This window comes from Cololabis saira, chromosome 1, assembly GCF_033807715.1.
Source record: "Cololabis saira isolate AMF1-May2022 chromosome 1, fColSai1.1, whole genome shotgun sequence".
NCBI lineage: Eukaryota > Metazoa > Chordata > Actinopteri > Beloniformes > Belonidae > Cololabis > Cololabis saira.
The window spans coordinates 27393553-27420741 of NC_084587.1; the positions used below are offsets into that span (position 1 = coordinate 27393553).

At 40.2% G+C, this 27189-nt stretch overlaps 1 protein-coding gene across 1 annotated transcript in view; it reads right to left on the reverse strand.

The window, feature by feature from the left end:
• grin2ab (glutamate receptor, ionotropic, N-methyl D-aspartate 2A, b) overlaps positions 1-27189 on the reverse strand; it is a 130289-nt gene that overhangs the window by 20987 nt on the left and 82113 nt on the right. The window contains exons 5-11 of the mRNA XM_061719805.1: positions 18540-18706; positions 18242-18376; positions 18055-18154; positions 12819-13024; positions 9600-9714; positions 9262-9464; positions 1059-1236 (exon numbers count right to left, since the gene is read on the reverse strand). Coding sequence (XP_061575789.1) covers positions 1059-1236; positions 9262-9464; positions 9600-9714; positions 12819-13024; positions 18055-18154; positions 18242-18376; positions 18540-18706 — 1104 coding nt within the window. The remainder of the gene's footprint in view (positions 1-1058; positions 1237-9261; positions 9465-9599; positions 9715-12818; positions 13025-18054; positions 18155-18241; positions 18377-18539; positions 18707-27189) is intronic.

Sequence of the window (27189 nt, forward strand, 5' to 3'; positions counted from 1 at the left end):
GCTGAGTGTTCAGAAAAACGCCACAGGTTGTGTTGCACATTCTTGCTGACTTTCTCAACGCAGTGTGATGGACACCCTGCTACCGGGGGGGAGATTGTAGGTCACTTCAAACACAAACACTTTATTCTTTAAGCCAGAAAAGGACAGTAAGTACAGTCTAAAAAGCAGATTACTGGCCTTACTTTATGACACTGTTGCTCTTTTATTTGCTATTTGTTTACATATCTGTTGGGTATTTTAAGTTCAGCTGCTGTTTTTATTTAATTCAAATTATTGTTAAAATTTGCTCTATTTTTACTAGTAAATAGTTGCACTATTATTACTTACTTATACTTATTAATTACTTATTACAAGCTACATCAAAGAGAACTGCACTGTTTAAATGCAAAATGATTAAATAACGTCACAACCTGATCTGTTTATATTGTTTATTTTGTGTTACGAAAGAGTCAAATGACTCGGATCGGGGCCAAAAAACCTACTTTTTTACTTTGTTTCGGCTTAGACTATCCGACTTTGGACTGAACTTCCTGAAACAGTGGACCCCCGGCACAGTCAAACGTCTCTAATGGTTTCCACTCATGAATGATCTTTCTCTTTGTAAAATGATTGACTGTATACTGTTTGAGAATAGCTTTAAAAACGCTCTCAGATCGATAGGATACAACTGCTTCTCAAAGAGTACTGCTGATGTCTTTCCTTCTTAGCATTGTGTTCACCAACAACTAAAAGCTTCACATCAGCAAACAGTTTTGGTTTTATAGAAGTGGTCACACCTGTAGATAATCAGCTAATCGGGTACACTTGATTAGCAGCACCCTCAAGCCTTATGGAAGCACAAACGTTTTCTTTAGTTTTTCACAGACCGCTTCTCCATTCTCCCTTAGTTTTTGTTAAATAATTACACAGTGTAAAACTCTCATGTGCTGCTGGTCATCTAATGTCGGATGAACCCATTTTTAATTATTTAGTAAGGTCCAGATTTTTATTATTTACTTTATACAACAGCAAGTCAAACAACACAATACAATCATTTATTGACGGACTGTAAGTAATACCTCCCCAACCATGCCGTTCCACATGTTGTTGATCTTCTTCCCATGTTTTCCGTTGGTGACCAGGTAGAGATCATAGGTAAACTTGACATTCCTGGCTATTTTCTTCAGAATGTCAATACAGAAACCCTTGCAGCACTGCTTGATATAGGCACCTGATGCTGTTCCTGATGTGGTGTTACTGCAACACACACACACACACACACACACACACACACACACACACACACACACACACACACACACACACACACACACACACACACACACACACACACACACACACACACACACACATTAGGCAACATTTTTTTTTTTTTTTTCAGAGGACAAACTATGTAAGTATTATGCAAACAAATGAGTATGATGATGTAATTGTAACTGGACGAGTTATCTGCCACATCTAGTTATTCAATCAATATATAACACTAAAATTATGACCTGCAGTGCCGAAAAGGGGGGGTAAAGGAGACAGATTCTAGGGGTCCACGATTGAAGGGCCGCCCAGAGAGACATTGAGGTCCCCAATGATGATGAAATGATAAGACAGAAAAAATAACTACACTAAGTTATTAACTTACATATAATCACACATTTTTTGGTGACAACAACTTTATTTTTTTTGGAAACATCAACGCCTGCAGTGCCCCCCCCCCCTTTATTTATGTAAAATGGGTCAGTCCAACTGGATCAGCGAACGCACCGGTGGTTTGTCACAGACAGTATTCAGAGTGCTCAGTTCTTCCCTTACTGTAGCCTACATGTCAACTGTCATGTTGTTGTTCTTTCACAAATATGGTAATGATAGTCAAAAAATACCGTTAAAATGCATAATTGTATGTAAAATAGCATCAAAAATTGTTGCCGCTGTGTTGGGGGTCCCTGTAAAGAGTCTTTTCATAGGGCCCAAAACCCCTGGTGGCACCTCTGATTATGACAATGTAACCATAAACACTGCTAAAGGGCAGAATGAGCTTGTACAGTGTGTGTGAGCGAGTGTGTGTGCCTCCCTTAGTGCCAGCTAACCAAACCAGATGAAAACACAGGGGTACTGAGCAGATGCTGCCGGGCTTTAAATAGAGTTACAGAGCTGCCAGCCTACATGATTAAAATATCAGCTGTCCTTTCCTTGTCTCTCTTCTGTGTCTTTTTCTCCGCTCCCTCCTGTAAGAAGCTACCTCTCCAGAGCCCGTGTTTTACCTACACATATTGCAGCCACACACAAAGGATGCACAGGATAAAAAACAACAATGTTTAAGTTAACTTTTCTGACAGCCGTCCCTGAGGAGTTGGACCAAAGAACTAAAGAACTAAAGAACTAAACCGAATTGCTGGATCAAATGATTCTCATGATCTATTAAACCCTACCAGCTTTTTCAAAAGTACCTCCATGAATACTTAATTTCTTTCTTATTTCAACCATCTTTGATGTAGCATATACGGATTGTAACCATAACTCTGTGACCTTTTCACTTGCCATTTTAGCTGAGAATATTCACGAGGAACTGAGGGTTTCGCACACTAAGCACAGAGAATGTCTGTAAGAGACACGATGGATACAAACATAAAATACAAAAAATCTTTGCACTGCAGCCAAATGTATGTTGGGCACAGCATAATATGGGTGAAAGAGAAAGCAGGTAATAGTAAATGTACAGTGTTTGCAAGTAAGCCTCAGGTGCTTGAGCATACACTTTCTATATACTCTACATTAGTTGTTTCCAGCTGAGCCCTAGTTTTGTCCTTACGTCACTATGTAAACATACGCACATTTACGGATGAATCCACACACGGTGACAACAGTAGACACTCAACAACAGATTATAAGATTTTTTTTCTCCACATTTTTAAAGCAACAAACATACTTAGGTGAAATTACTGTAATGAGTATGTAAAAGGCGACCGATGATGGGATGGGTGTTAACAAGGCTGACTCTGAAATGGTTCCTCTCATACCATTTTGATGATTTTCACAATAAAATTTACAACAAAACAGTAGTTGTTTTAACAAAGCATTATGTTGTTAACAGAACGTAATAAGCATTTATGTGTCAAAGTAAAACAGAGCTGTGGGCAACAGGGGGATACATGCTGAATGATGGCTCGTCTGTCGCTGGGAAGATTATGGCCATAATAGACCTCCTCATGGAGTTTCTGATCTGGGTCTGAAGAATGGCTGCAAATTCCTGTCTGGAGCTGGCGCTGCCTTTCTGTAACGCTGTTATACACGCCTGAGCAGCTAATCCCAGAGATTTTCTGTGGGGCTTAGAACTGGACCTCTGGCAGGCAAAGGATGAAGATCAATATTCTTCATTGCGAGGTTCTCCACGTGTGGTAAAACATTGTTGTGGAAACAGCCATTGCGTCCAATGTGCTGGATAAAAGGAGGAACAACCGGCTCCAATATTTCATGACAATACTCTTGTGTAATATGATTTACTTCATTGGACTGAAAGTCAGTGTTCAGATAAGCAATGATATCCAGCCCCACAACACGATGCTGGTGAATTTGTTGAATTTCTGATTTGTGGTAATCACATGCCGCTGACTTGGCCAGGATTGATTTGCAATGGTCCTGACACCATTGTACCAGCCAGCCATGGGATGATTGATGTTATGTTTGCCCAAGAAGACCAATGAATCTCCTCCTCACTGGTTCAGTCAGTTCTGGCTTTGGGGACACCTGTGTTTGAGAAGGCCCTCATTTTCGAGTCCCCTTACAGCACCTTGACCAAGCTATTTCTATTAGCGGTTAAAGTGTTTGACAGCTCACTTGAGGATTGGGCCGTGCTCTGTTTGGGACAGAATAGTGATTATTTTCCATTACAACTCACTGAAGCAAAACAGAAGAGCAACCATAACATTTTTCAGACTTGCCTCACCGAAACACTTTGGTATGAAATAAGTGGGACAAGCTTTCTATGATATGAGGAACAACAGTGCTAAGTGTGTGTATATACATACAGTGGGGAGAACAAGTATTTGATACACTGCCGATTTTGCAGGTTTTCCCACTTGAAAAGCATGTAGAAGTCTGTCATTTTTATCATAGGTACTCTTCAACTGTGAGTGATGGAATCTAAAAAAAAAATCCAGAAAATCACATTGTATGATTTTTAAGTAATTAATTTGCATTTTATTGCATGACATAAGTATTTGATACATCAGAAAAACAGAACTCAATATTTGGTACAGAAACCTTTGTTTGCAATTACAGATTACAGAGATCAGACGTTTCCTGTAGTTCTTGACCAGGTTTGCACACACTGCAGCAGGTTACTGAGGGAAGGAGGTTGTTGGCCAAGATCTCGCGATACATGGCCCCATCCATCCTCCCCTCAATACGGTGCAGTCGTCCTGTCCCCTTTGCAGAAAAGCATCCCCAAAGAATGATGTTTCCACCTCCATGCTTCACGGTTGGGATGGTGTTCTTGGGGTTGTACTCATCCTTCTTCTTCCTCCAAACACGGCGAATGGAGTTTAGACCAAAAAGCTCTATTTTAGTCTCATCAGACCACATGACCTTCTCCCATTCCTCCTCTGGATCATCCAGATGGTCATTGGCGAACTTCAGACGGGCCTTGACATGCACTGGCTTGAGCAGGGGGACCTTGCGTGCGCTGCAGGATTTTAATCCATGACGGCGTAGTGTGTTACTAATGGTTTTCTTTGAGACTGTGGTCCCAGCTCTCTTCTGGTCATTGACCAGATCCTGCCGTGTAGTTCTGGGCTGATCCCTCACCTTCCTCATGATCATTGATGCCCCACCAGGTGAGATTTTGCATGGAGCCCCAGACCGAGGGAGATTGACTGTCATCTTGAACTTCTTCCATTTTCTAATAATTGCGCCAACAGTTGTTGCCTTCTCACCAAGCTGCTTGCCTATTGTCCTGTAGCCCATCCCAGCCTTGTGCAGGTTTACAATTTTATCCCTGATGTCCTTACACAGCTCTCTGGTCTTGGCCATTGTGGAGAGGTTGGAGTTTGTTTGATTGAGTGTGTGGACAGGTGTCTTTTATACAGGTAACGAGTTCAAACAGGTGCAGTTAATACAGGTAATGAGTGGAGAACAGGAGGGCTTCTTAAAGAAGAACTAACAGGTCTGTGAGAGCCGGAAGTCTTACTGGTTGACAGGTGATCAAATACTTATGTCATGCAATAAAATGCAAATTAATTACTTAAAAATCATACAATGTGATTTTTCTGGATTTTTTTTAGATTCCATCACTCACAGTTGAAGAGTACCTATGATAAAAATTACAGACTGCTACATGCTTTGCAAGTGGGAAAACTTGCAAAGTAACATTGTAACATTTGCCAGTGTTCATATATTTATTTTATTTATTAGAGTTCCTTAAATGTCTGGTGTTCTTAACTCATCTACTAGATAAGATAGATAGATAGATAGATAGATAGATAGATAGATAGATAGATAGATAGATAGATAGATAGATAGATAGATAGATAGATAGATAGATAGATAGATAGATAGATAGATAGATAGATAGATAGATAGATAGATAGATAGATAGATAGATCCATGAGCACTCATGTAACTGCCTACGGTACTGCTAAATGCTCGTTATGATACAATGCTTTCTTGTGGCATATCCTGTCTATTCATTTTTATCAAAAAAAGAGGAAATTTTAATAAGGTGGATTCCAGCAAAACAAAATAAATCTTCAAACAGAATAATTACAGGTGATTTTTTTTTCTTAAGTTTTGTCTAATCGCTAGCCTTATGACAGTCCAACCCTGTCTTTCCAAAGCCTTTCACTAATGACTACCCAAGGCAAATATTTTCTTCTGTCTGGTTTAACTGGGGAGTTGGATTTCATTGAATTCATGACAATAGCGCTGCCTGTCACAAGGAGACTACTTTCAAAGAGCGATTTCATTTTTTTCATTAGGATGGGTTATGTCTAGTAATCAGCCAGAAAAACAGAAATATTTGAAATCGAGACTCCGACAAAGAAGCCTACAGAACTTATGATTTATATTTAAGTACTCTCCCGTAGGAACTGCGAACATTCTGATGCAGTCAGATGTGAGTAAAATTGTTAAAATTAGTAAAGAGCTGTAAAAAAAAAAATCCCTGTCCTGCAATGCAAAGGTTATCAGTTATCAGGGATAATTGGAGCAACATTCACTTGTCATAAATCCAGGATAAGTTTGTCTGAAAAAGTTTTATGTACACTCACTTTCTGAAAAATGTGTCCGCTTTGTTTAAACAAGCAATGTAGTCGACAAAATGTTTCAGTCACAACTATAGCGCCTATTAAGCCCTGTGAAAGTGAGGAGTGAGTTGTATTGTTTACCACTGAAAGATGGCTGAAAAAGAATTCTGCTGTTTTAAAAGCCTGACGTGTGAAGCACATAGAAACCCACTGAACTACCATGAAATCATGAAGACATGAAGGCTTATTTACAATCAATTCAGTTTGCAGCCAACACAGATTTTAAAGCAATCCCCCCAATACTATCGTTGCAGAAGAGAACGGCAACACGTTATTATTTGAGGGAGAAAAAGAATCTTTGGAGATTAAAGCTGTCAAGCGATTATAAATTTTAATTGCGATTAATTGCACGTCTCTTTGTAGTTAATCACAACAGATCAGCAATTAATTACATATATATTTTAGTTTGTAATCTGTTTAAACCTAACCCAAGTAAAAGATTATTAACTGCAGATATCCATTCTGACAGATTACTCACAATCGACGTGTTCTGGTGAGTCTAGATTTCACCATAACTGTTATCTTTCTGTTCAGTGTTTAAGAAGTGAGATCGATGCAAAGTTATGTGGTCGTCATTCTTCCTGGTTGATCAAACATTAAAAAGCAAGTTAATAGCTTGACTATGAGCCAGGCTTCAGTAGAGACACTACTAGGAACACCAGAAGATGATGAGTTTTAATAGTGCCAGGCTTTTACTTTTCCCATAGTTACCCATACAGTAGTACTGACAAGCACAGTTGATGTTAGTTTTAGGTTTCTCGACTCATTTCGATGCATTCTGGTGAAACTAAACTCACTGATTAAAAAAAAAGCAGTGTTTTTATTTTACATGGCAGTTCAAACATATTTATACCATCAGCTGACATAAAATGTAGTTGATAGATAAAGGGTTCGTTTTTGAAAGTGTAACATTTGCCAGTGTTCAGCAGCCACTGGGTTAATGAGAATGCCAATTAGGTTGGTTAACTGAGGTTAAGATAATAATTGGAGACACTAATCAAAATACAGTTCTTAGTTTAGTCTGCACTTACTGTAGGACCTAACTTCCATTAACTACTAACAAGAGCACCAATAACAGGTAAATCGTCCATAAAATACAAAATGGATGTAAAAAAAATAGACAATAATAATAAAGACATCCTTGTGAAGGGATAGGAGGAATTTTCCATAAGAGGGGCTGACTGAGGATGTGAGAGACAGGAAAATCAGGTAAAAGGGGAATTAAATAAACAACTACAGAAGATTATAATGAAAAAGAGGAGAGAGACGAATGAAGGTGAGATGATGAAGATACTGCCCCGGGGAGTGGAAAGCTAAATGGCTGCTTATAATAGAGCATAAGCTGGAGAGTAAGGATAGACCGTAGCCTGCAGATACAGCACACGACTCCCTGAAGAGCCTTGCGTGTCAGGACCAGAATTTGGGATTTGATGTGAATAGTCCCTAGTTGCCAATGGGGAGGAGAGGAGATGGGGAAAATTGGGAGGCAACAAAAGAAAGCAGGTGAGAAGGTTAATGACGGCGCAGGTTGTAGCTGTTGCCCAGAATACTTTTATGAACCGGACTTGATGGCAGCCTGGAAGTATTCCAGATGGATAGTGACACAATTCTGGGCAGGATCTCACATGAAATACCTTTTCACATTCGTTCTCATATTTTGCAGAATTACTGCCTAGCAGCTGGATAAATGCTTCTGCCAGTCAGTCAACTGGAAGAACTCTCATATAATGTTTACAAAGGCCTCGTGGTGGACCACTAAAGCCGATTGTAATATCATATTTTCAGCCCAGCCGCTCAATCACCACAGTGGACACCCAAGACGACTGCGCAAGTTCAACATCTGATCAAATATGAAAAAGTTAAGTCTCCAGTAATCCAGTAGAGTAATGGCCGGAATTATCAACAAGACATGATGACATCAAAGTGGAGTTGAGCTTTTACCTGATGAATGTGAAATATCCCTTTGTAATGTTATTCTTTCCAACATTCATCAAATAAAATAAACATTTTTATAGAATTTTGTAACAATTAAATTAAACCCTATATAGCTAATGCTGAATGCTTGTGAATTTGAATAGTTTTGAGTAAAAGTATTAAATTAGTTATAACTTAATTATAAATTATATTAATTAGAAATAAAACACAAATCACTCTAAAATAAAAGTGTATTACACTTTTCAATGTTAGCAGGAACCAAAATCAAGAACAAAGATAGTTTTTTTTTTCATTATAGAGCAAATATTCTTATTATAAATTATTAAATGAAGGGCTGATCATTGTAAGAGAAGTAAAGAAGTTTCCTCTTGGATGAATACAACTCTGTACATTTATCCTAAAGCTGCCTCCATACATTTGGATATCACTCGTGAGGACAAATGGATGGTGAGTCATTATTATATAAAGTGAAAACGAGTGGGCTCAGGATAGAAGAAAAGTGGAAGAGCAAAGAGCAGTTGATTGACAATTATGCTGTTGGAGAGATCGAGCACATTTAGAAAGGTGTGATTCTTATGTTTTGAGAATACCAAAAACAAATGTGAATATACACTGCAAAAACAGCCCCTCTAGAAATTAGCGTGATATTCCATAATTCTAGTGAAAATCGTCTTATTAATAAGAAAAAATATCTTTGCCAATGGGGTTAGAAACATTTTTATGACTAGAATTATTAAAACGCCCCAAATTTTTTTTTTACCTTCTGTGAAATTAATTTTTGCAGCATAGGGAGTTGACAATGGAACTAACAGATATAGTCAAAATTAATATCTTGTGATCAAATACCGCCACACAAATGAACAAACTGGTGCCTGTATAACTCCATAAAGTCTCTGTTTAAGGTTCGTAAACTTCTTTTATGATATATTTCAAGTTTTACTTTCAATTTAGTACCTAACCGTCATGTGAGTAGTGGCTACAGAGACACAAGTGTGCACATTTGTTCAGTGACACAGTTGGCGAGCGTACTTACAATTTGACATGTCTACGACAGGGAACAGAATTTCTCATACACGTGCCCGTCAGGATGTCTACATTATCAACGATGACAAAAGGTTTCTCCTCCAATGTGACAATGGAGAGGTGGTTTTCATCGGCATCCTCATCCCCATAGGCATTATACCTCGGCCACACTGGGAACATCAGTGACAACGTCCCGTTCTCCCAACGGCCCATCTGTGTGATCCAACCACAGACACACAGACACGCAATCAGGAGCGGGCATCTTAATTAAGTGTTTTCATTTTTTAATTACTTTGCTTCTTTAAAAAAAAAAAAAAAAGTAAAACGAACACCATGTTAATTTATTACCTTCTCCCATATCCTTTCACTGTTCAGTACAATGACTACCAGTTTGGGGTTGGCCTGGTAACCATCTGGAGTAAAGGATAGATCTCGCCCTTCGTTCCACACGTGCATCATGTGTCTGAAACACAGGGGAAAATGGAGTGAAGGAAATGTTGTTTTGCATCTGTCACAGTGTTTCTATGCGAGCACAGGAGCAGATACATTTGAAACAACAAGTTAAGAACTCTGTAATCACTGCAGGAGCATCCCTCTTTAAATCATTGCTGTCTTCACCCACTGCCTGCGCATGCATGCCTGACTGTGTACTGTATCTGTGTGTGAATCTGTTTGTGAGTAGGAGGGGGAAGAGTCAGAGGCTACATATCTCTCCCATCAACATTCTGCATTGATTTCTCCACAGATATAAGCCTGAAAGACAAGTCACTAGTGCAACGAGGCTGCCCTCCACTCTCTTACTCACTACAGCTATCCTGCATATGCAAACAGGTCTTTTACTGAAACATTTACACACTTGCAGTGGAGAGGAGCAAATGATCCAGTTTTCCACATAGTGATATGGGATTAAGAATACATCAACTCCAGTAAAACATTTTTTCAGAAAACAAACATGATCTGAGTGTTAAGACGGGGACAACAACATGAACTCCTACAGGAGGACAGGAGAGCGGTTTAGTGAAAAGACCAGATTACAAGAAGGTCATGACTTTGTCTTAAATCTTAGTATTCTGTTTCAGTGACATATAACTTAATTCATTTTTGACACTGTCATGGTTTGCCAGATGCTATACTGATATATGACATGACTGAAATATATTTTTGATTATATAAATATTTTGAATAATAAATATATTTTCAAAGCGAAATATCTTTTTCATGAACATTTTTGAATTTGAAAAAAAGTTCTGGTTTCAAATAAAGAGCAAACTACGGTTCAGTCTTAGATTTATCTAAACCCACAATTATCAAAGGCATTCACTTAAACAGTGCTTCTGTTTTTTAATGCGTGATTTCCATGGTACGAGGTCATGAAGGATTCATGCATAAAGTCAAATATTGTGACAGGAAGTCGAGATGCATAAGGAGAATCATTTGAGCGGTGCTTAGCCTGCACTGTTGGTAAAACTATATAATTACACTCCACTCAAACAGGTGGGATTTTATGTTGTCTCATCTGCAGGAAAGGTATTAAAGTCGACACACGTGAACACTGTTGTTGGATGGTGGATTAGAGAGAGGCACAGGAATCATCTGTTTTTACAAAGACTTGGAAGCCGGCCTGTTTCCCTGCATTTTCAAAGCCGGCTCCACTCACACTGTGGGCAGAGGAAATCGAAGGTCCCAGTCTCCCTTGCATGTAGGCCCTGTGCAAACACCTAACAGCTTTTCTTTGAGTAAACCCTCCATAAGCAAACACAAGTAATTAAATATGAGCCTACATATATTACAAATAAGAGAAACGTCTGGGCTGTACAGGTGAAGCTCTTGATTACGGATCAGAATGGTTCAATCCATTAAGAGCATGTCCAGGCAAGTTTCAACCATCTTAATGGTGCAGCAGGTGATGCCCTTGTCGCAGCGAATTGCCACGGCTGAATAGATACAGCAGAAAAGCTTTTGCAGTCTATTCTGGGAAACTGGCGTCTCCTTCTATATCAGGTTTGTTTGTATCATCTTTTTTTTTTTTGTTTATCTGAAAAGATGAGGCACGATAAGCAGCTATGTCACTGGAAAGCTCCTGCTAACACCATGTGTCATTAGCTATAAATTGAAATACTGAGCAGCCATTGTGTGAGTGTGGCGAAGGCGTGAATAAAAAAGAAAGTGGGGCTGTTCCAAAATTCTTCTTCTGACAGGGAGCATATTTACAGTATGAGAGAAGTGACGGTTTAGGGGCGTGCATGCTACTCTGGTTACATAAAAAGGAAAAACCTTTTATAGTTAACAAAGGACAAACCTGTACCATTGTAGAAACCTTTACCTAAAAAATGCACAAAACTGGCGTTTACGATATTAATTCCTGTCAAGCAAGAATGATGAAGAAATCCAGCAGATTTGATAGTGCTGGATTATCTTGTCCTATGCCTTTTTCTCCACCTCACATTGTTTATATGCATACTGCGGCAAGATTAAATCTAGACTAATGTATGCAGAATTCTGATCACAGCCTCACCACTTTCAAATCAACGTAGGGGAAATCCAACCTGTCAGTTCATCATGAGAAAAAAATGGCTCCAGTTGTTTTGACAAGTATGCAAATTCTATCTAATAACATAGTGGGGCAGATGAGGTACCTCTCTCTTTCTGAAATTTCATAGAAAAATATCAGAGTTCATTTTGAGGTCTGTGTTATATCGGATCAACCTGTCAACAACAATAGTATTGTATATGCCTTGACATGTATCCTCCTAATAGGCTAATAAAGGAGGAAAAATAGGATAATAAAGCAATAATGGTGACAATCACACTGTGGCTATTATTCTAATGAGGTAACTCATAAGTCATCATAGATGTGCAGAGCCAAGATGACCTTTATGTTTTAGTTTAATATAGACTTCTGAATTTATATTTGCATTTTTGCCAGTGTATATCATGATGCAGTAGCTAAATAACAGCACAATGACCTGTTAGAAAACAATATGATCAGCATTACTGTAATTGTGCGTTGACATTTGTGGATGTTCAGTGTGTATGTGCCTGCAGGGATGTTTGTACATGTCCCTTTGTCTCCCCCCTTCTTGTTTGATGGAACTGACTAGGCATTCATCAATAGTGACATCAGAGGACACATATGCGCCACATGGAGCTGTGTAACAACAATAAAGAGAGAATAAAGGAGGCAAAACCAGTTTTAATTCTGACTTAATGATAGTGTGTCTCATCATGATGCGATGCAGGTAAATAGGGGCAACAACAACCTGGAGGTCTGCCTGCGGTTGGGCTCTTTGTTTCTCATTTAGGACAGCACAGTTGGATTACAAACTGATCAGTCTCTGCACAGCGACTAAATGTCATTTGAAAATCACAGTGTTTAACACTGCTGTCATCTATGGTGCCTTTCTCCATACTACCCCTCTCATTAGAGCATTAGAAAAATAGTTATGTAAGACTGCTGAACACTCAGCTACAAAGACAGGCTGAGTTATGCAAGTCCTTAGACCTTGATCTCCTTACACTCATCACAGACAGACACACAGAGACATATATACAAACGGGTGAACACACCTGCGCAGGGCACTAGGCGGCAGCTTCCCCGGGCTCCTGTCTGATGCTGTGCTGTAGCAGCTGCTCTGGGCCTCTGGCAGCTCTCCTTTCTCCCGCAGCATGGAGGTGGCTGCAAAGGAAATGATGCCCACCCCATCCCGCACCCGCCTCTCCAGCGGGTACTCTGAGTCGTCATAGGACACGGAGATCATACCCAGGGGAAACATCTGAGAAGAAAGGAGATGTAAGAAGCAGCACTGCTGTGTAGGATTCAATTTAACTTCAGTTCAACAATTTACCACACTTTTAAAAATCCATACATGTGTGTATGTGTGTGTGTGTGTGTGTGTGTGTGTGTGTGTGTGTGTGTGTGTGTGTGTGTGTGTGTGTGTGTATATATATATACTGTATATATCTGTATATATCCTAAGTATCGAACAGAGGAGTTTTTTGGTCCCCTGTGACATCCTGAAATAACTCATAGGCGGCAATTACATAAGTGTGAACATACTTCATGTTTGTAAACTAAACAGCTCTTTCCGGTGTTGCCCTCATCTTGCTACTGTCATTAAAAAGAGTGTGAGTTTGTCTCACGATACACTAGTCTACTCAACAATATTTAGGGCCCGAGCACTTACAGTGTGAAGGCCCTATTGTATATGTAGGAATTATTATTTTTTTCCTCGTTTTAATTTTTTGGACAAAATGAGGGCCTTTTTGACCCCCTAAACGTGCCCCAAAAGTCACCGAATTTTGCATGCAAGCCAGGCCTGGCGAAAAATTTGATATTTCATGATTTGCATTAATGGGCGTGGCCTAAACGCTCAACAGCGCCCCCTAGAAAACGTTGTGCCTCAAGCCCCACAATACGGTTTGACGTACATGCAGGAAAATCGGTACACACCTGTATCATGTCGCAACTTAAAGAAAAGTCTCTTGGAGCCATGGCCGAAACCGAACAGGAAGTCGGCCATTTTGAATTAATCGTGTAATTCTGGCGAAATGTATGCCACTTCTTCGACAGTTAATGCGGCCCGAACCGTAACATGCACCCAGGTGTGCTATACATCAAAATGTGCATCTCGATCCTCCGACGATGCTCATTACTTTTCTCAGTCAAAAGCGTTACAGTGGCGATGATAGACGCCAAAAAGCACGCCCCCACTTCATCTGATTGGTCCATATTTGATAGTTCCTACTGTCTGCCATAACTTTTGAATGGTTTGACATAAAGACTCGCGGGTGGTGTCATCGGACTCTGTTTTGAGTCCTTGAACATAATTGGTGCAAATTAGCCCCGCCCCTTGTTCTGATTGATCGATATTTGATAGTTCCTATTTTCTGCCATAACTTTTGAATAGTTTGATATAGAGAGTTGTGGGTGGTGTCATCCGCTAAATGTCCAGGCCTGAAGAATCTACATGCAAGTCATACAAGCGCTTCCACTGCAGCACGCCTGAACGTGCACAAGGGTGCCAGGGCCCGTTCATCGCTGCTTGCAGCTTTAATTTGTTTTTACTTCGTAATCCGAGACCATTTTGATCATTTCTATCCATCGATCCATTTTCTGTACCCGGTTCACGGGGCATCTGCTGGAGCCTGATCAGATCTAGTCTACTCAATATAACAATTTATGTCGAGCAGAATGATGGACAGTAGAAAAAGGAAAATCCATATTTGAAAGGTTTTTGAAAAACAAGTAAACAAGCACTGGGTGTAATTGAGGGGATTGTACAGAACCCAGTAAAGCCTGTGCAACATCAATTATTCCAAACAAAATAAAGGTGGGTCATCTTATAGTCATTTCATCAACCCTGATTTGAAGACATTTTTTTGCAAAAATCAAGATCTAACAATTTCGATTCCCTACTTTTAAATACAGGCCTGTAAAAATTAAAAGTCACTTGAAGTTGAACAGTGTTCATCTTTAGTTTTAATTGTTTACATTATCCTCCCTAGTATAGAGGGAACCAGTTTTGTGACTAAGCTGGACTTTGCTTGATTACTGCTCAACATTTATTGTTTAAAATACTTCACATTGTCGTGGCCTGTGGTTTCTGTCTAGGTTTTTCTGTGTTTTTTCTTTGTAACCTCTGTTTTGTGTCTTGTTCTACTATTGTGTTTCCAGGGGTTATGTTTTGTTGATATTCTGGTTGTGGTTAATCTTTTTATGTTCATAAATAATATATAATGTATAATTAATATTTAAAATATTAATATTATATTATTATTAATGCTTAATATTATACATTTGTATTATTTTTTTGTTTGTTGTTTTGCCAGACAAAAAAGTGGCTCCAATTTAACCTGAACAGATCACTAGGGTAACTTAAGCTGAACTTGTAAACTGCTACGGAAGTATTTATTTGTATGAGTTAGTAGATTAAATTGTCTACAAAATCCTTCTGTGACAATAACCCAGATCAAATCCAAAGACTGTATACTGAGCAACCCCCTTTGACATCACCATAGGTTTCCTGAAGAGTGTTTTGTAGGTTTCTTGGCTGGTCCAAACCCACATGGGACGCCTGCTGGAAGACGATCACTTTATGTCAATTACCAGTTAGCCATTTTAGCTTGGCTGACTTGGCTTATGCTAACCCATTTAATACTATATTATTATACTGAGGTATATTCATACTAATTTGTATTACTACATTACTTCTTATCAAATTTGATACTAACATACACTTTTTGAGTGTTGCTTCAAAAACGTCATCTGGAATAAGCGTTGCAGGAACTGAAATGAGGACGAGCGGAGCTCCCCAAGGACCTGTGGTCACTTGGTCTGCAGCCATCAGAGTTGATCAAGTCTACCGCCTTGACTGCAGTTCCCAGCAGACCTGCACTTGGGAAGCTTCTGAAATGGGTCTCAGCTCCTTCACTTGATCCACACAAAGGGACTGTAGAGTTGCTAGCAAATATTTGCAGCAGGAGCTCCCATCTCAAATGTTTTTTCTGTGGTGAAATCAGAATTGACGGCTGCATTTAGCTTATGCTCGTTCAATGCTAGCTGTCTGCTCTTGGCTAAGCTTTGTCCTCAGACTCTTCCAGACTAACCCACAACCAGTCACTGTGGTTCCTTAGGAAAATTAATAGCACAAAAAAAAACATATTCTCTTCAAAATATGAATGAATTTGTACTGTTAAGTATATTCACAGCTCAGAAGCTTTGTTCAGAAGTCAACACAGTGCTAAGCGCTAAGCAGCGACAGTGATGACAGTTAGTCATTGGCTAGCCACCAATCAAAAGTCCACATCCCATAATAATATATACATTTATTATATGTATAATTTTACCTGATGTGGTACAAAAATATTCATCCCAGTATGGTTATCAGGGATGTGGACTCTAGCTATGAAGACCACAACCTGTTTTTGAACCAGGCTGTAAATTAGTTTATTTCTACTGAAAAGTTGGGCATTTTAACATGGAGGTCAGTGGAGATTAACATGCTTTTGGGACCAGTCCCCAGTAGCGAGTCACTCAATCGACCCCAGTGGCCATGACTTGCCATCTTGCAATAATGAGTATTAATGTTAATTTGGTACTCATATTATGTGACTGTTGCAGACAGACACTACATAACAGTGTCAGGGTCACCTGATTGGTCTCCAGACCAAGTATTATCAACAAAACTCATGTGGAAAAGTTTTAATCGCATGTAAAACAAAAGTTGATTATTTGAAAATAATCCAAGGGAGGAAACCAGTGGCACAAGCTCTTTGTGTGCTGATTTGCTTATAACACAAAACGGAAGAGAAAGGACAAGAAAATGGATGTAGGATTGCACATTAGCAGACAGGGATTGGCTGTGCTCCACAGAAAATTTGAAGGTGAATAACACATCTTTTGTCATGAAAAAGTAGCTGCCTGCTTGGTTTGTGGTATGGCACATTGTGTGTGTCTCTCCCTTGCTTTGCATGCTTCTCCTGCGGGATTCCCTTCCTCATAGTGACATTAGCAAATGCTTTGATCTCTCACTGGCTGAACCTGAAATGGAGATCTCCCTGATGCCTACAGATATTTGGCTTGTTAAATATCAGTTGGCCACTGGCAATGGCTCGAGGACAAATCAGCAAACATCTTTTGTGAGTGTTAAGAGTTTTCCACATAATGATCAATTGCCAGTCTGACAGCAAGTTAATATTATTACATTTCGTAATAATAATCAATAGGCAGGATATATATGTATATATATGTACACACACATACACATACATGTATATACTGGTTTTGCTGTTGTTTAGAGTGTTTTATGTACAAGTTGGCATTTTGCAGTCAGAGCTGTCATAAAAACTGAACCTCATAAAACTCACAGATTTTCAATCTTAGCTCCTGTGCCAAGCCTGAAACAGTTGCCAACGACACTAACAGACATCATTTCGGGAGGACAGCCACCGCAAAACGGATCATGGGTACTATGGCTTATTCAGAACTTCCTGTTATTCATAAAACTCTGTTGATAAAAAAAAAAAAAAAAAAAAAATATAAAGAAAATTCTGTTTCCAGAAATGTTTAGGTTGTTTAAATCTTTGTATATTTTTCTATCTTTATGAAGTCTCAAAATCATCAGAGCCGATGTTCATATAGCCTATAGGCTCAAAACCTTGAGGTCCTTTGATGCTAGGAGGTGATCAAAATTGTATTTGTGATACGAATGTTGAGTTTCTTTAATTTAGATACAGTCTGTTTTTAATTGGTCATAAAATGAAATAATGTACTTATTATTCAGGGGTGATTCAATAATGAATAACTTGGCATTTATGCAATATTGCAGAGTGGTGTCTTCATTTCTGTTCTGCTAAACTTTGAATTATTTACTCACACTTCTATCCTGTTTGGACTATAAAAATATATAATTTAGATGGATGATATTTAGAAAACAGAGACTTGTAATGTTATGAAACCTTCAGCTCTGTGGAAATGCTGCTAGAAAATGAGAACCTCACAAAGCAATGTGATGAATGCTTATTGCTGTATTTACCAAGCTTAAAAATATGGTATATATATATATATATATATATATATATATATATATATATATATATATATATATATATATATATATATATATATATATAATTAATGTACACCATGACTGAGCTGATTAACTCATTAAATTTAGCTAGGGTAAATAAATACAAGTGGAAACAGAAAAGGCCGCAGATGACCTGCGACAGCCAGGAATCAAAAACGCTTAAAGTCAATTGACTTAGAAGTGGCCAACTGTTACTACATCTGTGGCCTCACTACCTCAGGGGTAAAGTCTGGGTTTCCAGTGGTGAGGCTGGACACAATCCAGATGTAACCAGCTCCTATCAGACCCAAGGACCGAGCCTCCTCCAGGATATATCTGTCGATGAGATTAGACAGATTCACAGACCAAATCTGTGCAGGGTGTGACAGAGACACAAACAACAGAGGGAAATGACAAACTTACACAGCCTCATCCTTGGAGCAGTATAGCAGTATAACTGGGCTCTGGATCCTCTTGAGAGCAATGTGTGATTTTGAGTTTGGGTCGCCATCTACAGCATCGAGCGTCACTACACTCTGCAGGTCCCAGCGCACAAAGCTATAAGAACACACCAATAAATAATAGAAGGTGCTTAATCTTGTCAGCAGCAATAAATAAAGGTTAAGGATGAAAATAATGTGTATGTGTGTGTATGTGTGTGCGTGTGCGTGTGTGTGGATAAGTGTTTGTGTCTGTGACTGCAGAAAAGTTCATTCCTCACCTGTGATCCACAGTTATCTTGAGTGTACTGATGAATGACTGATACCCTGGAAACTTTGAAGTGACGATGGAAAAAACATGCCAGTCGTACTCCTCCATGATAGCGAGCATAAGCAGAGCTTCCTGTTGAAGGGCTGCGCCGAACTGGAAGAAAGTGGATTTCTCGTCCTGCGAAGGTACAGAGCGGAGTACTCAAAAAACCACACCCAGACCATGAGGACCATTGCTTTCTCCAAGTAAGCATCGGAGAAAGCACAAGTGGAGAAGAAAAATGACCAAGACAGGAAGAGATGCTAAAAGAGTGAGACATTCAATCAAAAAGTTAGACTACACTGCAATAAGATGAGTGCTGGGCACTGGAGCGTTAGGGGAGCTAATGGTCAGAAATAATTACCTTATAATTCACAGTCTTGAAACACTTCAGCACTGAGTAGATTTGCCTCTATAACAAACCTCGGTATTGTTTTTAACCTTTTGAATTGAATAAGCAAAAGAGCATTGAATAAGTTAAGAGGGATGTTTTTTTTTCCAGAGTAGAACTGCTGGAAGCACCTGAGTATGAGGTATTTATGCGATATTTAGTACCTGACCGGCTGTAGATCACATCAACAGCATGCTCTTATTAGGAATTCATATGGAGAGCTGAACCACTTTTCCATGACCACAAGTCAAACTTTGTAAATGTCACAGTAGCTCAAGAAAACCCTACATTAAACATTCTTAGACCGCAACACTTTTGTTATGTACTTTGCCGGTACATTTTCTTAAATGCAGGAATGTTCGTGTCGCAATGGAGTCGGTGGTCTGTACAACACAATTCATATTACGAAGCCATGTCACAAAATTAACTGTGTTGAAAGGTACATAAGAGAGGCGGTGTAAAACTCCACACCATAGCGTTCACTTGATCCAATCTAAAGTTTATGAGGTTGGAGTTATCTACCTCTGGGTAGCTGTTAGGCTAACTCTCCATCGAAAATATTCTCTGATTCTCCAAACTGAGACTCAGTGGCCATCGTTTACTACAGGTGGACAGGACACTATCAACAATCCAAAATCACCCTGTTAAAGGCAATTTAACAGGGAAAATGTAACAAATTAACAAGAAAAATACTGATGATGAAATGCTGATTTACGAAAATAAATAAATTAAAATGCCATTATAATATTTTACCACATTATTCCTATCGTATACACATGGATTCATTTTAGAGCCGTTGCATTTGAACTCATAAGACATCCTCAATAAAATGTGAATCCAAAATGCTCACAATCTAGCAACATGAATTCACAATGACCTGCTCAGCTAAATCATTTTGTCTCAGGGATGCAAAACAAGCGAAGGCATGTGTGAAAGGAAGAAGCAGCAGTAAGAGGCAGCACCCAAACCAAAATAGCTATTAAAATGAATGAAAAGTGAGTGTGAAATAAGTTGCTAATGATTGCAGGATGTATGTTTGCATAAAATATAATCTGAGATCCCCCTGGGGACACAACAAATAGCAACAAAGCCCAACCACCAGAGAAAACCGAGGAGACGAGAAAAGAGAGTGTACAGTGTGAAACAGAAGAAGAGGATGAAGGGAAGAAAAAAATGTCCCAGTGTTGTGAGTGAGATTAAAAAACACCTGCTGCAGAGCCTTTGGAGAAAAACATGTAGTCATGTGGAAAAGAAGTTACGTCCATTTTCAGTTCTGAACAGGTAAATAAATTATGAAAAAAATAATCGGGTCCCTGAAATGGGTCCTTAATCCTTAAAATGAGGTAACAACCCCAAGTGAACAACAAAGACATATTAGACTGCCATTATCTAGCCAAAGCTCGGACAAAATGCAGAAGCAGTGATCGAAGAAGTATGTAAACCCCATAAATCAATAACTTTCAGAGTTACCCGTCGCAGCAATCCCTACAAATAATTGTTGTCACATTTTCATTTTTGTTTTATTATTATAATATTCCTCACACAAATTATTTTGGAGACAAATCAGGACTGCAGACTTGTTGTCTCTGGCAAACATTGCTTCCAAAACAGATATGGAATATTGGCTTCTCTGATCCAAATGGTTATTTCCACTATGTGTTTGGTTTATCCCAGAACCTCACCAGGATGCTCATAGGAGGCTGATGCCACCTCTGGAAAGATTAACACAACTGACATTTCCAGAAGGTTTTCACACAGTATTTTTAAGTTGCATTTGTGAATGTGCAACTATATTCTAGTACTTGAAAAAGATTTCACAAAGTAATTCCTCACTCGTCCCTATATCAGTTAGTGATGGATGAAGCCTTTTGATATAGTACCATCCGAGGGATCCTGTATCAGAGCTTTGTCCAGCTTTGACATGCATCCTTGCTCTTTACACACCCCATATTCTTGCAATTGTTTAACAATATTAAGCCCTGTAGAAGGAGAAACAAGCATACTCATGCTAGCATTTCAGATTTTGCTCACGAGTTTGATGAAAAAGGCATCAAACACTGCAGGTGTTAATGCTCAAATCCAATTTTTAACCAAAAAACAACTTTTTTCCGTGGTTGTTCACATTATCATTTTAAGGCGACCTTCATTACACTTAAGTGCAAATGATACTGAAGTGACACGTATGCGCAGAGAACAACGCAACGTCACATATAGTGAGTGGTGTTTACAGTAGTAAATATGGATGCTCCACATCTTTGTCTCGCAATTTGGAAGTACTTGCACAGTCAGAACCAACAAAATGATATCCAGCCGATGATGGAAAGCCGGAGATTGAGAAAGAGGAGAGCACAAATGTTGATAATGGCCTTTTGTGCAGCAGTGGCTGCCACCTTTCCGCAGAGGTACTGTATGTGTGGATGCAGAGTTGGAACCAGAAGTAGAACTAGAAGTGGGATCGTGACATCAGGGTCTTCACAGACATTACGTTCAACCATAAATTCAAGATGTTGAGGAAGCACCTCTCCTCTAGACTTTCTGGACAAAACACTCATCTCCTGTTACATCAATGTCGGATTAAACATGACATGACCGTTCTTACTGCGGCCACTTCGACACAGATCGTTTATGTATCCGATTTAGGACCACATATGAAAGTGGCCTGGGTCAGATTTGAAAAAGATTCAGACTGTCATTAAAGATTGTGATATATGGGTAAAAAATATCCAGAATTGAGCTGCAGTTTGAACATAGTCAATGTGAGGTCCTCTGCCTAATTTTGCCATTTGTTAACATACACATTTATGTAACATTTTTTTTATTTGCATAGAAGTGGTCACCGTTGAAGATCCTAATTAATCAAGTATATGCTATTTAGCCATTATTTTTGAAGCTGAAAATGTGCAGTTTTTCACATATTACATCTGCAGTAAGATAATAATAATTGCTTAAATCATAACTGACACCTTGTAATATGTCATGTCTCTCTGTTCGTCTGATGTTGTATTTACCTGATTTTAAGATCAGGTCGGGACAAGATGGTTGTCTTAATAGTTTTGATACATAAAATCATAGAATATGTACAGAATTTCTTTTTACTTGACTGTATATGTGAATGTGGCCTCTCCTACACATGGAATTAGAACATGCACACAGGAACGCACACACATATATTACATATAATATATAGATACATATATATATATATATATATATATATATATATATATATATATATATATATATATATATATATATTCAAGCACCTCTTGAGCAGAGACCTGAAATGCAACATATTGAACTGCGAAGCCCCTGTGTGTGTTTTCTGTACCGTACATGTATCTATGAGTAATATCTACATGTAAAATGTATATTGAGCCCTCATTCTTGTGTTTTAACTGAACAAAAAGTCTTTGTTCTGGCCAGCACACATTTAAAGGAAGCCTCCAAGAGACTGAATTCCCCTCTCTTCTTTGCTGCAAAAAAAGTGAAACGTGACACGAGGAAAGGATGAAATTGTACTTCAAAAAGATCTATCTCACTATTTTCATCTGTGTGCGCACATGTGTGTGTGAGAGAGTGAGAGTTTGAGTGAGAAAGAGAGAGAGGGGGAAAGAGAGAAAAACTGCTGGTGCATGTGTGGCTTTATATTTTACTCATGTTGAGAAAAAGAGAACAATATCCGTCTGCAAGGCAACAAGAGACCGGTTGTTCTCACCAGATAACAGCAATACACAGGCATTGCTGCTACAACACCATACAGAGAGGGAAACACACAAATAAATCAGCACTGTATGGAAACATCAATGTGATGTATATAGTAGTTAGTCAGTCAGCGAAGAAAAAATAAAAAAACAATATTACCTGTGTAAAAGCACTAAAGGATTTTACAGATTGCATAAAGTAGTTTATGGCTGTGTGCACAGTTATAATAATAATAATAAATTGTATTTCTAAGGCGCCTTTCTAGGCACTCAAGGTCGCCGTACACAACATGTTAAAATAATAGCAGAATACATTTAAAAACAACATCAAAAGCATTAAAAAAAACAGCAGAGGTAAGAACATTAAAAGAGATGAATTGTTAGATGGGATAGGTAGTCTTGAACAGATGAGTTTTGAGTTGTGATTTGAAGTGAGTGAATGAGTCAATGTTCCTGAGTTGGGGTGGTAGAGAGTTCCAGAGACGAGGAGCAGAGCGGCTGAATGCTCTGCTCCCCATGGTGGTGAAACGGGCGGAGGGGGCAGACAGTTGTAGGGATGAAGAGGATCTTAGGGCTCGGGAGGGAGTGTGGACGTGGAGGAGATCGGACAGATATGGGGGGGCGAGGTTGTGGATGGCCTTGAATGCATACAGGAGGACCTTGAACTGGATACGGAACTGAACCGGGAGCCAGTGGAGCTGTTGGAGGACAGGAGTGATGTGATGGATGGAGGGGTCCGAGTTATGATGCGGGCAGCTGAATTCTGGACCAGTTAGGGTTTATGGAGGGATATGTGAGGGAGGCCGAAGAGGAGAGAGTTGCAGTAGTCCAAGCGGGAAGTGACGAGGCTGTGAACAAGGATGGCGGCAGTGTGGGGGGTAAGGGAGGGGCGGAGGCAATTGATGTTACGTAGATGGAAGTAGGCAGACCGGGTAATGTTATTGATATGAGATTGAAAAGATAGTGTGCTGTCCAGGATGACACCCAGGCTCTTAGCTTGAGGGGAGGGTGAAACAGTCGGTTTTGGATAAGGTGGATTTGGTGCCAATGAGGAGAACCTCTGTTTTATTGCTGTTTAATTTAAGGAAGTTTTGGGTGAACCAGGTTTTTATTTCAGAAATGCAGTCAGTAAGGGAGGTGGGCGGGAGAGAGGATGAGGGTTTGGTGGTGAGGTAGAGCTGGGTGTCATCAGCATAGCAATGGAAGTGGACATTGAATTTGCGGAAGATATTGCCGAGGGGAAGGAGGTAGATGATGAAGAGTAGGGGCCCCAGGACAGAGCCCTGGGGCACACCAGAAGTGACGGAGGAGGGGATGGATTTCAGGGACTTGAGTTGAATCAACTACAGTCATACTTATTTGCCAATAAAGCCTTCATTTGGGGTTATCTACATCCAAACAGAGGAACGATTAAAAATAGCTACTTTTTCTAAAATTAGCATTTGCATCCTTTTCTCTTTTAGTGGCTAAACCAGGGGTCACCAATCCTGGTCCTCGAGGGCCGGTGTCCTGCATGTTTTAGGCCCCGTTTACACGTAGCAATAACGGTGGCGTTTTCATGCGTTTTGGCCGTTCGTTTACACGAAAATTAAGCTCAAAGTCACCAAAAACGATAATTTCTGAAAACTCCGGCCAAAGTGGAGATTTTCAAAAACTCAGTTTTCACGTTTGCTTGTAAACAGAGAGAAACGGAGATTTAGGCTTCAGAACGTCACATTATGCAACAGAAACGTCACCAGCATCATTTGTGCGACCTGTGTTTACAATTTGTTTGGCCACCGTCAATATTTTCTTGCATTTTACCTGTTTTATATTCTAAAGTCACACTTAAAAGTAACTCCACTTCTCTGTCACTCCAAACGAAAGACTCTCGTTCCGTCTTGGAAGTAACTGGCAGTGAAGGCTGATTTATGGTTCCGCGTTACACCAACGCAGAACCTACGGCGTAGGGTACGCGGCGACGCGCACCGTACGTAGGCTACGCCGTCGATTTAACGCGGAACCATAATATTCAGGCTTCACGTGTGTCATTTGTTGACGTTTTTTTTCCAGGATTCCGATTGGCTAGCATGACTTTATGCTTCTCGTTACACTGCCCCCTGCAGGTTTGGCTGCTCATAGCACCTTAACAGCGTATTTATGCAGGTTCGTGTAAACAAGGGTATTTTTCAAAACTTAGAGGGGGAAATATCCGTTTTTGTAAATACTTATGTGTAAACGTGGCCTTAGAGTTTTCTCTGCTTTAACACACCTGATTCTAATAAATCATCGTCATCATCTTGTCATTGAGGTCTGCACAATTCTCTTAACGACACATTCACTTTTATCACGGTGCAATGAAGCAGCGAAACATGTAAAACATGCAGGACACCGGCCCTCGAGGACCAGGATTGGTGACCCCTGGGCTAAACTGTAAGTTGACAATTTTACTAAAATCATCAAAGTCATAAATCAATTCCAAAAATGGAAGTTGTTTCTGTGAGGCTTGAATACACACTAAAGGGGGCTCTGACACCAAATGAAACAGAATACCCTTAGGCTGCAAAAACATAGAAAATCCATCAGGAAGATAGCAGAAACAGCATTCAAATCAGCAGTTTGGTCAATTCTGAGAAGCGAAAGAACACATTGCTGAGCTCTGCAACATGAAAATGAAGACAATATTGGTGAATGATCACAGTATCCCTCCCCGTGAATAAAAACCCTTCACACCACCCAGCCAAATGAAGACAAATCCAGCAGGAAAACATTTCATCATCCACGTCTGTCACAGAGACTTCACAAGAGTAAATATAGAGGCTTGATCACAAAGCGCACACCATTCATAAGTCACGAGAATAGAAAAGCTATATTTTACAACATTGGAAAAATATTGTAAAAAGACAGCAGCAGTAGTATTGTTTTTTATTTTTTGTTCATTTTGGACAGATGAAAAAAACCAAGCAGCACCAGAATGACATCAGGAAGTACAGTATAGAGAAGGCCGCTAACAGCTCATTATCCACAATCACACAACATCTGGTAAACACGTGCTAACCATGGGATGGGCATGCATGCTTTCCAGTAGCACTGAGTCACTAGTTTTCACCGATGATGTGACAAGAGACAGCTTGATAAATTCAGACTGAAAACAAAACCCAAGAAAACAGTGAAAACAATCCAGGAGTTCTTGAAGAAAGTCAAACATTCTCCAGTCACCACAAATGAAATTGAGCAAGCTGCGTCTGACATGTTAAAGAAAAATCTTAAAGCAGAAAGATTCAGCTCCTTCTATTTTAATTATTATTATTTTACTCACCCTGGCAGGTTTGGGTAATGCATATGAGTAAGATTTCTGGCAGGGGATTCTGAAAACAAATATGTTATATCAACACAGTCTCACTCCCAGCGCGTCAAAAACCGACGCTTGGTCAGGGCCCTTAGGCGTCAGTTTCTGACGCACAAGGTCGCCCTCAGCGTCATGCACCGACGCAGCGGGCTCTCAACAGGTTCTAATGTAACCCGGCGGCGTCGCTTCAAGCCGCTCACAGCATCAATCCCATTGGATAAGTGAGGACCGGCGGCGTCGCTTCCAGCCGCTGGGCGCATCAGTCCCCCATTGGATAACGGAGGATCGGACACACGGAAGTATTCTAATTACTGTCCGTTTTGACGTTAACGGCGATTTTCACAATGATATCTGTAACATTTCTTAAGGCAGAAACACAACATTAGTGGGTTAATTTCCTGCACATCAATGTTCATGTTTTTCCCTTCATTCTGAGAAATAAAGAGTTGTTTTACGCTGAGAGCATCATGACAGCCAATCAGAATCCTGGAAAAAACATCAACAAATGACACGTGTAACTTCCAGGCTGATTTATGGTCCGCGTTACACCAACGCAGAGCCTACGGCGTAGGGTACGCTCTGCGTCGATTTAACGCGGACCATAATTCAGGCTTTATTCTAAAGGATGCAGCGGCAAAATGTTGCAAGGATGTCTTTGTGGTTTCCATTCGGAGCTATAAATCTGTTTTTTCCTAATCTGCAGGTCAACATATGAGACGTAAAATGGTTTTACTGACACCGGTACTGCCGCTGCTGCTCTCCTGGGCTGCGGCGGAGACGTGCCGGGGGACGCGCTGCTTCGGCGGGGGCTCCGGAGACCCGAGCCCGGGCAGCAGAGCCTCCAGACCCCCGAGCACCATGGGCAGCACCCCGGGGCAGCACCCAGGGGAGATGGGCGCACCCCGCCGGGGCGCAGCAGCAGGACGCGCAGCCGCGGATTGCTCCGGCGCGCACTGCTCCGGCTCGGGGAGACGCATCCCCATCTCCATCCAGCCCGCAAACGACACCCGGGACTGCCGGGGGATAGAGTGCAGGCTGCCGCTGAGGATCGGAGCCAAGCCCCGGGGAAGGTCCTGCGTCGGGGACGGTTGTGCCCCGGAGGAGGAGAGCGCGCCCCGGACCCGGTGCGTGTGTCCGACAGAGCCGCGCAGTTCCTGGCCGACTCATCATCATCATCATTGTTCCGGTTTTTTCAAATCCC